Below are 12,664 nucleotides of genomic sequence, written 5' to 3' on the forward strand. Positions count from 1 at the left end.
ATCCTGGGCATATTACTGTGAGGGGGCACAATCCTGGGCATATTTCTGTGAGAGGGCACAATCCTGGGCATATTTCTGTGAGAAGGCACAATCCTGGGCATATTTCTGTGAGGGGGCACAATCCTGGGCATATTACTTTGAGGGGGGCACAATCCTGGGCATATTACTGTGAAAGGGCACAATCCTGGGCATATTACTTTGAGGGGGCACAATCCTGGGCATATTACTTTAAGCGGGCACAACTGGGAAAATTACTGTGAGGGGGCACATATCTAGGCATCGCTACTGTGAGGGGCCACATATCTGGGCATCACTACTGTGAGGGGGCATATATCTGTCATAACTACTGTGAGGGGGCGCATATCTAGGCATAATCTGTGAAGGGGGCACAATGTAGGCATAAATACTGTGTGTTGGCATAAAGGGGGAATAATTACTATGTGGGGGCATTTAGGGGACTAGGTGGGATTAGGTGTTTAGTTTTTTTTTAGGCGGAGTTAGAGGCATGGCCTAGTGCAGGAAAATTTGTTGCGACGTGCTTTTTCATAGTGTCCCTCTTCCTTCTTTTCAAAACATGGGAGGTACAGTCAGATCATTACTGCCAGAATGATCTAGTCTGTTGTATCAGGCATCGATGTCTGGAAATCCTGGTTGATCCAGGCCTGATTTATCTTTATAAAGGTCTGTGAAGGTTCTCATTTATCGAAGTCATGGTGTATCTGTAAAGAATAAATCAAGGCAACTGGACTTACTGTAGATTTCTTGAAAACGTTTCACTCATTCTTCCAACGAGCTTTCTCAATTCTGAGTGACTGTACAAGAATTCTCTGGCTGATGAACCCACTGATTTCTGGCTGTGTGAATCTGTTGTAACCTGATATGATGTTGAAAAGTGCGTCAACCATTCCAGTACAGCTGAATTGTTTGTCAAAACACGACCACTGAATGACACTGGCAGCTGTGGCCTGTTGCTGCGGCTGCTGCTAACACCAACCCATTATTTTGCTGCTACTTATGCCGGCTATAGCAACATTTTTGCTACTGCCCGTTCCTTTTGAGGACCCAGGCAACAGTAAGTCTATGTATAACAGAACAGATTAAGTATAAATGGCGCAGCAGATGAACTAGATAAACGTGCCTATATATTAGACCCCCTGATGACAATGAGTCTGATGCACAGTAAGTCTATGTATAACAGAACAGATTAAGAATGAATTGCACGGCAGATGAACAAGATGCACAGGATGATTACACTGAGCCTGCACTGTCACTGCAGTCTCCCTTTATTTTCTTCCTGCAGTCTGAAAACTCTCCCTACGATCTCCCTACACTGTCCCTCCACTTTCCCTATCCAGTAAGTAAGTCTATGTATAACAGAACAGATTAAGAATGAATTGCATGGCAGATGAACAAGATGCACAGGATGATTACACTGAGCCTGCACTGTCACTGCAGTCTCCCTTTATTTTCTTCCTGCAGTCTGAAAACTCTCCCTACGATCTCCCTACACTGTCCATCCACTTTCCCTATCCAGTATTCTGCAATTAAAAGATTGCTAAAACACTCTCCTTAGCACTTGCCACATCTCTCCCTATGCTCAGTTCAAAGTAAAATGGCGACACCTGTTCGGGATGAGGCTTTTATAGGACTGTGACATCATAGGGGATGGCAATCTGCTGATTGGCTGGCTGCACGGCATTATTGTCACACCGGTGACAGGTTTTAGAAGGTCTGAAAGATTATCTGCATATTAGTGATCTGACAGCCTCTTTTGGTTTTGGTTTCACTTTGTCTGTGTGTTGCTTGTATGTCCACACCTCCTGTTCAGGTGTGGATCATTTGACCTTTACCTCCCCATATTTAGTCTGACTCTACCCATCACTCCTTGCTCTGGATAGCTTCATTTGGTTTTTGGAAGAGCTGGAGTGTGGTTCTAGTTTAAGTCCTGTTCATCCATCATCCATCAGCCTCAGAAGTTAAGTGTTCCGTTTGTTGTATTTTGTATCCCCCCCCCACCTTTGTTGTTTACTAGGCCTCAGCGAGATGCTGGTTCCTTCACCAGGGAAGGAGCAGGTAGTCTCTGCCCTGTCATTAACATTAGGGCATCCGAGGGCCACCAGGGTTTTCTAGGTTCCTGTGTATGGGCATCTCTACCATCGAGAAGTGCCCATACGGATAGGAGTTAGGGCCAGGAGCAGGGTTTTATAGGTGGTGACCCTTTTCCTTCCCTAGAGGTGAGGCCTAGTGTCTTTTCCCTTCCTTCTTGTTGTCTTTTGGTGTTCTCCCCTACTACATCCGTGACAATTATGGGTCATATCTCGTTCCTGGGCTTCTTACTTTCAATTTGTAACAGGTGTAGCTGCCATTTTAGGAAAAAAATTATTCATTACAACAAATCAAGAGGAAATTCGGATTGAATTTGTTTCACTTTGATTTGCTCAACACTAGTTGTAATAACCAATTTTGAAAAAAAAAGGTTTATACTATCAGTATTAGTGTATGCTCAGGGGAATTGCAGGCTTTGCAAATTCAAATTGTTCCTATAGATAGTTACACTGTTTGTTTTACTGGATCAAAAGATCCACCTGCATTAAACTTCTTTGAAACTGGCCTTATGGAAAATCTGTGTAAAATAATACCAGAACACTGGCATTCTTGTATTGGCAGCTAAGCCCCCCCCCCCCCTGAGTTGTGCAGTCTGCCTTGAACATGTCATAAATTGACCTCCCTGACACCATACCTCAGCCTGTTAATCAGTGCCCTTATTAGAGAGATAGACAGCTGTTCTGTACAGTTCATTCGATTTTTCATAACTTGATCCATTTGCCAGTAAAGAAGGAAGAAACATAAACATCATGTAGCTGTACAATAAAAAGTGTATCATTATACAAAATAGTTGCCTAGTATAGTGAAACGTGGCTACATGATTGGGTTATTTTACCGAAAAATATGTCAACAGACAATTATAGGGATAGCCACTCGGCGGAGCTACCGTCAGAGGACCTTTAGCAAAGGACCGTGTCTTACCTGGATACACATAGTAATGACTACTGTGTGTGCATGTACTGGCAGACAAGGCCCAGGCTTTAATAGATGACGTGCACAGCAGCCAGACTCAGGCCGAGTCCGGATGCCATGTCTGTCATCCATTATGGCCCAGGCCTCATTCCCTGGCCTGTGCTCTCTCCAGCAGCAGGTGCTATACAGTGATGCCATGGCAGTTGGTGGACTGATTAGGAGAGTGCACAGGCTGAGTATCATCCCTGGTCTTTGCGCTCTCCTACTCAGTTCAGCAGGTGCAATGATGTCACTGCGTCGCAACTGCTGCTGGGGACAGCATGGTTTGCTCTGTTCGAGGGAACAGGGCTAGGTGAATATTATTTTTATTAACACTACAGGGACTTCACTACTGTAATGGATGCACTAAGGGGACAGCATACCTGTAAGGGGGCTCTAAGGGGGCATTCTACTATGGAAGGGCACTAAGGGGAGCATGAGTACTGTGAGGAGGCACTAAGGGGAGCATGACTTCTGTGGGGGGGGGGGTCACCAATGGGGCATTCTACTACTGTATGTGGAGGCACTAATGGGGCATAGCTAATGTGTGTGGGAATTCCGGGGGTATTCTTCTGTGTGGGGGCACCAAGGGAGCATTCTACTATGTGGAGGCACTATTGGGGCATAACTACTGTGTGGGGGCACTAAGTAGGGTTTCTACTGTGTGGGGGACTAAGTAGGCATCACTACTGTGAAGGAGACATTAAGCGAGCATTCACGGGGCCTGGGTGGAATAAACTCATGGCACCTCCTCCTGTCCATTAATGTCACAGTGCAGTGTGGGGGGAAAACTCCACACTGAACACCGTTGGGAAGCAGGAATAGCAACTAGGCAAGGACACCTGGGAAGGGGAGCAGGGAAACCTCCTAATGTATCCCTAAACCTCGCCCTGACTCCTAACTCTATGAGTGGACCCAGATGGTAGGAGGGTTCATACACAGGAACCTTGGGCCCTACTAACCCTGGAGTCAGGACCATATACGACCGGTTCCTCCACCAGAAGGATGAACAGAAGTCTCCCACTGGCCTAGCTGCAAGAAAAGGGGAAGACAGTGAAAAGCTATTTGATCGGCAGGTAAGAACCCAGAACAACTAGCAATTACCTGCCGCAGCAACACACCAGTAACTGCCTGGACCCCCATGCGAACCAGATACATGATGGCACCAGACAGAGCTTCTCACTGACTTGTAGTTCCCCCTTCCGGGGAACCCAGGAGCCCTCTCACTGAAGGCACAAACAAACAGGGGAACGTCTAGCATCCATGCAGGACAATACACACCAATGACAGTCCAGACATGGAACAACAACTAGACATAGAATAGACCCTGAACATAACCCACACCAAACATATACAAGGGAAGGTAGGGTAGAATACATAGAAACATAGAGAAGACATTGATGTCAAACTAGGGGGCCCGCACACTGGACAGATGGAATATCCAGGAAAGGAGCAAGGCTCCAGCACAAACCAAGGCTGGAATACAACTGACCTCAATCTCACAGCAACAGGATAAGTAGAGCCATGAGACCACACCCAGATCCACACCTTAACCCCATAACCACCAGGCTGGGGAGAGGCCAGGAAACAGGAGCAGTGCACACACATAAAGAAACATGTTGCCCCAGGCAGCTGCATGCACAGCAGACGTGTCATGGCAAACTACACCGGAACCGAGACACAGCCTTGACAAGTAAGCGTTTTATTTCAAATAAAACCGAGTGAGCAGGTGGGTGGGGAATTGTATAGGGAGCGTAGACGGTCTTGACTAGCTGCAGGAGGTGGGGTTGATTAGGCAGGGGACGTTCAAAAATTTTCTATAAGGCCAAGTCTATCCTAGTATCACCGCTGGACAGGTAATTTTAGATGAACCCAAACTTATTGATGTGATGGTTACCATCTCTTCAGAATCTTATGGTAGTATTTAAAAAGAAGAAAATAAAATAAATAGGTACAGGAAAAATATGAAATTGAAATTCCCCATAGTTTATAGCAGTCTGTTTTGGTACTAAGTCTTCAGAAAGTCACTTATCTCTCAGCTGACCACTGGGAATTTCGATTTCCCATGCAAGACTGGAGCCGGATAAGATTCTTCACCCAGCTAATGGGAGTGATTCCGGTCATAGCATTAGATTACAATTTATGCAATTTGCAAATATTTTATGCAAAGTAGATCATAGTGAGAGTTACTCTTTACTGTCTGATCTCACTGCAATTACTGAGCAGCTGCTCTTCGAAGGAAAATGAATCGGACCAGTATGACTTTTCCTGTCTCCTCTTATCAATTTCCCGAGAGAGAAGCAGTGTCCCATTTGTGTGGCAGGTGCTCATACCTCCCACATACATAGGGAGTAATATGCATGTTAATGGAGTGGCTGACAATATTAATTGCTTTGGCTGTAGAAAATTCTTTGTCCAATTACCAGATGTGTAAAGCAATGTTACCAGACGTTGATTTGGCAGTGGTACCTTCTATGTACATATTTTAAATATTCAATGAGATGTCTATATTTGATATCTGACATATTATATATGTGGGCTATGTGTAGGTGATATTCATTTACTGATTAAATCATTATCTTCCAGGCACTATGTGAACAGTGGCATCCACAGTGCTCCTCTCTTTCAAGGTCTTCCTAATGCCGTAAGTTTTTGCTGTTCTCAGTTAAACTTTTCATTGTTAATTAATTATTTTATTGTCCACATTATCCTAGCAAAGCTCTGTTCACATTTTCCTTCGGAGCGTCTATTCGGGGATTCTGCCATATTTGACGGGAAGAATAGCCCAGCAAGAAGCTCTCTTCTTCCCATTAGTGGCACACACTGTAGCGAAAGCTGCTGGGTGCTACTGGAGTTTGTCATATGATGCATCCGCCACTACGTTTTTTCCCGTGAAGTAATGGAAAAAGTGAAATGGAACAGAGCTTATATGGAATCAAAAACTTTGACTTGAAACATGAATTTTCACAGTGAAGTGAGAGGCTAGAGTATGTTCCTGGAATGGTGGGACAGAGAAATGATTATCTCTCTCTTATACAGGGTGTCCCAAGAAAAAGTAGCCCGCCTCCAGCGATAGTATGACAAGATGAATGAGCAAGTGGATTGTTTTTTTTTAATTACCCACAAGTCACAAAAGATGCTGAAAGTGGTCCCCTTTCACATCTTTGCATCTTTGAGCACGTTGGCTGATACTACGATGCTGCAGATAGTGTTTGTGATGTTTTCCTTGAGTTCATCAAGGGGATGTGGATAGTTAGCGGACACTTTCTGTTGCCCCATATTGTTGGATAAGGCCTCATGCCTCAAGGCCTCATGCACACGACCGTTGTTGTGGTCCGCATCCAAGCTGCATTTTTTGCAGCTCGGGTGCGGACCCATTCACTTCAATGTGGCCGCAAAAGATGCGGACAGCACTCCGTGTGCTGTCCGCATCTGTTGCTCCGTTCCGTGTCCTGCAAAAAAAAAATATAGCATATCCTATTCTTGTCCGTTTTGCGGACAAGAATAGGAATTTTTCCAATGGGCCGCCCATTCCGTTCCGCATAATTGCAGAAGGCACTTGGGCGGCTTTCGTTTTTTGCGGATCCGGACCGCAAAAAACGGAACGGTCATGTGCATGAGGCCTAAAGCAGGACATTTTTTCTTTTGCAGCATCACTGTTGAAGAGCTGCAAGCAGTATCAGCCAACATAATCCGATGTTCCCAAAGATGCATAGATGTGAACTTTTCAGCATCTTTTGTGACTTCTGCCACAGGTTTTCAGTGGGGTTTGAGGTATGGGCATTGGCTGAGCCATTGCAACACTTTGATTCTTTTCTTTTTCAATTGTTCTATTGTAGATATATTGGTGTGCTTAGTATCATTATCCTGTTGTATGACTCAGTTTTGGCCAAACTTTAGCTGTTTTATAGATAGTCTCACATTTGGTTCTAGAATAATTTGGTATACAGAGGAGTTCATGAGGAGATCAACAACTTCCAGCACTACAACTGTTCTGAGACTACAATACCCAGTGCTTGAAGTGGGCCGGAACGCGGCGGTACTCAGTACCGCCACTTCCAAAAATTGCCCTGGAGAGTACCAGCACCTCTCCGTGCGCCCAGTACGTGGGTTTCCGGTACCGGAGCGCAGCGGAGAGCTGGCAGTATCTCCTCCCTAATGTCGTTGGCTGGGCAGCTAGTGGAGGGGGGCGGGTCGTTGCAGAGTACGGCTCAGGCTGGCGCAGGCAGGGAGTTGACCTCACGTTAGGTGACGTCAACTCCTTCCCGCGCGCCTGTGACTGAGGAGCTATCAGTGCGGCGACCAGTGACTGGTCCTCCTTGGAGTCAGGAGTCGGACGGTGCAGCAAAGAACATCGACTTTGCTTTGGAATCCAACTTCTGAAGAGTACTGGTGAGTGACAGGCACCCCCCCTCCCCCCACACACATTAGTTCCTCTCTGTACCAGTACCCCCCCCCCCCCCCTGGCAGGGGGGTACTGGTACAGAGAGGAATTAATGTGTGTGATGAGGGGGGGGGGGGGGTCTGATGTGCAGGGGGGTACTGGTACAGAGAGGAACGAATGTGCGGTGGTGGGGGGGGGGGGGGTACTGGTACATAGAGGAACTAATATATATGTGTCTGATGGGTGGGTCTGATGTGTAGGGGGCCCCTGCACATCAGACCCCCCCATCACACACATATATATTAGTTCCTCTATGTACCAGGACCCCCCCCCACCACCGCACATTCGTTCCTCTCTGTACCAGTACCCCCCTGCACATCAGACCCCCCCCCCTCATCACACACATTAGTTCCTCTCTTTACCAGTACCCCCCCCCCCCACCACACATTAGTGCCTCTCTGTACCAGTACCCCTCTGCACATCAGACCCCCCATCACACACATATATATTAGTTCCTCTATGTACCAGTACCCCCCCCCCCACCACCGCACATTCGTTCCTCTCTGAACCAGTACCCCCCTGCACATCAGACCCCCCCCTCATCACACACACACACACATTAATTCCTCTCTGTACCAGTACCCCCCTGGCAGGGGGGTACTGGTACAGAGAGGAATTAATGTGTGTGTGTGTGATGAGTGGGGGGGGGGTCTGATGTGCAGGGGGGTACTGGTACAGAGAGGAACGAATGTGCGGTGGTGGGGGGGGGTACTGTACTGGTACATAGAGGAACTAATATATATGTGTGTGATGGGGGGGTCTGATGTGCAGGGGGGGGAGCACCGGCGCCTAATAGAGTACCGGCACCTCTTTTGGCCCACTTAAAGCACTGACAATACCCAGAATCCTCACTTCACTTCTATGGGAGTTAGAAGAACAGCAGAGTAAGTGTGCATGTTGGGAGTTGTAGTTTCACAGGAGCTGGCATGCCAAAGGTTGCTGATCCCTGGTCTACTCAATGAGTGCAAGGTGCCCAGGTCCCATGGCTACAAAACAAACCCAACTCATCACCCTTCCAACACAATACTTGACAGTTGGTATGAGGCGTTTGTGCTGATAAACTGTGTTAAGTTTTCACTAAATGTAGCGCTGTGCATTATGGCCAAACATCTCCAGTTTGGTCTTGTTTGTCTAAAGAACATTGTTCCAGACGTCTTGTGGTTTGTTTAAATGCAACTTTGCAAAGTTAAGCCACGCTACCATGTTCTTTTTAGAAAGAAGAGGCTTTCTGTTGGCAACCCTTCTGTAACGGGGTGCCGAAGGTGCACTCGGTCTCCCATCAGCCGCAGACCTGCTGCTTAGCTTCGGGAGCGAGGATCTGTGTTTGACCTCGTTCCCAGGGCAGCTTTGCTAGCTGGGAGGCTCGCTGCTCCTAGGTCTGCCTTGAGCGCCGAGCTGATCACTCAGTGCTCGACTAGTCAGTCTGTCGAACATGTGAACGCTGGCCACATCACATGACCCTCACTCCCCACTATAAATACAGGCAGCCTGCTGGCCACAGGTTGCCTGTTAATTTAGGTTCCTGGCATTTGTTGGATACCTGTATACTTACCTGATCCTGTTCCCTGACGATCCTTTGCCTGCTCCTCCTGTATTTTGACCTCGGCTTCCACCTGACTATTCTTTGAGGACTCCTTTGGTACTTCTTGACTCTCCTGGTATTTATGACCCCGACTTCTCCTGACCCCTCTTTGCTTATCCCTCTGCGTTGTCCTTTTGGTTTTGACCCGGTCCGTTCACTATCCGTTATTTGTCTTGTTTGTCCTTCCCGCACGTATCCTAAGTTAGGGACTGCAGTCCAGTTGTCCCCTGTCATCAGGACTCGTGAGGCAAGTAGGCAGGGCCAGGGGGTGAGGATGGAGCGCAGTGGTCACTATCCTCCCCCCTGTGTGTGTGTGTACGTGACCGTTACACCTTCTAAACAAGCCATACTTGTTCAGTCTTTTTCAAATGGTGCCATCATGATTTTGAACATTTAACATCCTAACTGAAACCTGTAAAGTCTTTGATGTATTTTATTTTTTGCAATTTCTCTGAGCATTTGCACAATGTGACCTTGGGGTGAATTTGCTGGGACGTCTGCTCCTGGGAAAATTGTCAATTGTCTTGAATGTTTTACACTTGTGAATAATCTTTTTCACTGTAGAATAATGAAGATCATTGCTGATGTCTTTCATTCTTGGCATTGTATTAACACACACCTAAATGCTCCAGACCAGCAAACTGCCAAATGTTCTGCTTTTATAGAGGTGGTCACACTTGCTGATGATCAACTGATCAAGTGCATTTCATAAGCAGCACCTGACTGCCACTTACCCTCTTAATTCCTATAGAAACAGAGTTAGAGTGTACTTAATTTTTCACATACAGCTTCTGCATTTTGACCTAGTTTTTGTTGAATAAATAACGAAGGTAATTTATCATGTGTTGTTTATCTGACCTTTTTATTTTTATTTTTTATGTCTGGATTACTACAGTTAATAGGTTTCCTGTAACTTGACCCATCAGAGACCAGATTCCATACATTCTATTTATTCTTAACCTAGATTCCCTTAGGTAATCCTAGAAAAGTATACAGCTCTTCTCTTAATGTGTCTAGTCTTGGAAATAATCCACTTTAGGTTGAACTGGATTGTTTTCAGCATTGCCTTTTCTTCACTCTAGAGATGCCATTATTGATAAAACCTGACATTGCCTCCAAAAAACAATCTGGCTATTGGCTGCTCAGCACTGACTCTTCAAGGCTCTTTTTTTTGTCTTGAATGATTCGAGGACTTAATGATGCCTGCTTATAGAGAGATTATTGCATATACTTTTCAAACATATGTTCTCCCTAATGTTCTCTTGGAATTTTTTTTTTATGTTCTCCTGCAAAAAAATATCATAAAAAAAGAAAAAATTTGTATAAAATATTGGTGTTATTAGGGTGGCATTAGTATAATTGGGATTAACAAGTTTTTACATTATTCCCAGTGCAAGAAACTAAATAACGCAAACAGTTCAGCAGTTTAAATAATAAAAAAGTAATCCTGTAATCTCATTACCCTTTTCATATCTTGCGGCTTCCATTCAAATTTAATAGGATTACTGTGTCATGTCAGATAGATATAAATTGTTTTTGAAGCAACATGTTCTTTTTCGCCCGCTTATCCTTGTGATGAGTTCTTATTCTATGAGGCTGTTAGTGAGTGTGAAATATGTATACATTACAACAGGCTGCTTTACAGATTGTGTTTTAATATAATTTGCAATGAAGCTGTTGAAGAAATTAATTATCTTGTCTATTTCTCAACCACAGAGAGCAATACACGCTCAGAATGCCACATAAACATGGAAGATGGCAATCTCATTTAATGATTTCAGCTTGGTAATTACCACTTGGAAGTAACGGCGTTTTATTTATTTGAAATAATTTTATTATAATGGTAAAGTTAAGATTTGCCATTCTACAACTATACTGTTACTGTCATTAACTGTATCTAACAACTTTCCCATGGGCATCACTTGTTTTTATTATTGCCCTCTAGGTTGGGAAATATACATTTTATCCTGGAAGGCTGAAACAGGATGCGTAGTCAGCACGAAAAAAAATTATACTTTTAAGACGTCTGTCTGGATATAATGTAAATGGAAGTGTCCTACTTTGCCACAGAATTTATTGATTTAATTGTTCGCATTTATTGTCACTTTTGCTTACTGCACAGTCTTTTCTTACCTGTGACGTGAAAAGCTGAACAAGAAAATAGTCTGTACAACTACACGCAGGGCAGTTTCTGCCAGAACAAGAGATAAGCATTTTTCCGCAGGCGGCAGTTTTCTGTATTTTTGAGGGGGCGGCATCCACACAGCAGTTAAACACTGCTGGTGGATGCCGCCACTGTTCCCTTTGAGCTGCGCATTTGACCACCCCCCACCCCCACCCCGCGCTCACCTGGAGTGCAGGAAGCTGCTGTCCTCCCACTCACCAACCGCTCAGCTCCCCGCGCTCCTCCCCTCCTTCAGGCCAGCAGAGCACTGAATGGTTGAGCAGGGAGACTTCTCCCTACTTCACCATTCAGCCTGTAGGCACGGATCCCGCTGCCGGCCTGTTTGGGAGGAGCCTGCAGCCCGGGAATCTACATCTGCTCTGTCCACACAGTGCCTGCAGAGAAGAGAGGACTGTGAGCTTCAGGAACGGGACAAGGTGAGTAGTTACTGTGTTTTTTTTTTTAACACAGAGGAGGCACAGATGGCATTTCCACTACAAAGGGGGCACAGAGGAGATGGCAATAATACTACAAAGGGGGCACAGTGGGCACAAACTTCAGCACTCCAATGAGTATGGTGATATCAAGGTGTCTTTATGTTTAGTTTTTCTTATGCAAGGCAACTAAAAAGGTGACAGTGTGACGTTTCGGTCAAATTAGACCTTTTTCAAACACTAAAACAGAAAATTAAACATTGACGTTTACATGGTGGTTTTTCCATACAAAATTATGATAGTATACAGTCAAGTAGCAAAAAATTGTATAACTTATAAGGTTACACCTATACAAAGATATATCAAGAGATAACGAGGTGCAGGGATATCGCTCTTAGGTAGTATGGTTGATAATGAACATTAGAGTCCACAATATGGCTGTTCTGTGCAGGTATCTGTTTGATAGAGTTAAGCTTGCATTAACTATGTCTAATAGCAAATCACAGTTAGATCTTAAGGTAAAAATAAGCGCAGTGCTAAGAAACATAGTAGCCAGATATAATCGAATAAGGAACCGGGTCCCCTGATGTATAGATCAAACTTACCAAGTTTCCAGTGAGAGGTTAGGGAAAAGGATGGAAGATGTATTGAGCTGGTAGATATTCGTATCCACACCATAAGTAATGCTAGAGAGGATAGGACGGTGTCCACTATTTATGATGTCAGAGACAGGAATTGATGTTACAGTAGGAAGTGTTTTGCGTGCTCGCGTGGAACGCATGGACGGTAATAGGAGGACAGACTCTATGTCTGTATAGTTATATTTATTTGGTAGTGGAAGGAGAAAGTGTATGTATGGTAGCTGTAGTGTGTCTTAAATAGGTAAGCTGTTTAAGTATGCCTGAAAGCTGGCACTGCGTTGGTGGAAGTGGAGGTCCAATATGGTGGTGTGTTTCACCATGGAACGCACCGATTATTCAGGA

At 45.0% G+C, this 12,664-nt stretch overlaps 1 protein-coding gene across 1 annotated transcript in view; it reads left to right on the forward strand.

Moving 5' to 3' along the window:
- LOC120993805 overlaps positions 1-12,664 on the forward strand; it is a 198,675-nt gene that overhangs the window by 118,074 nt on the left and 67,937 nt on the right. The window contains exon 18 of the mRNA XM_040422271.1: positions 5,644-5,701. Coding sequence (XP_040278205.1) covers positions 5,644-5,701 — 58 coding nt within the window. The remainder of the gene's footprint in view (positions 1-5,643; positions 5,702-12,664) is intronic.

This window comes from Bufo bufo, chromosome 3 (genome assembly GCF_905171765.1).
Source record: "Bufo bufo chromosome 3, aBufBuf1.1, whole genome shotgun sequence".
Taxonomy (NCBI): Eukaryota; Metazoa; Chordata; class Amphibia; order Anura; family Bufonidae; genus Bufo; species Bufo bufo.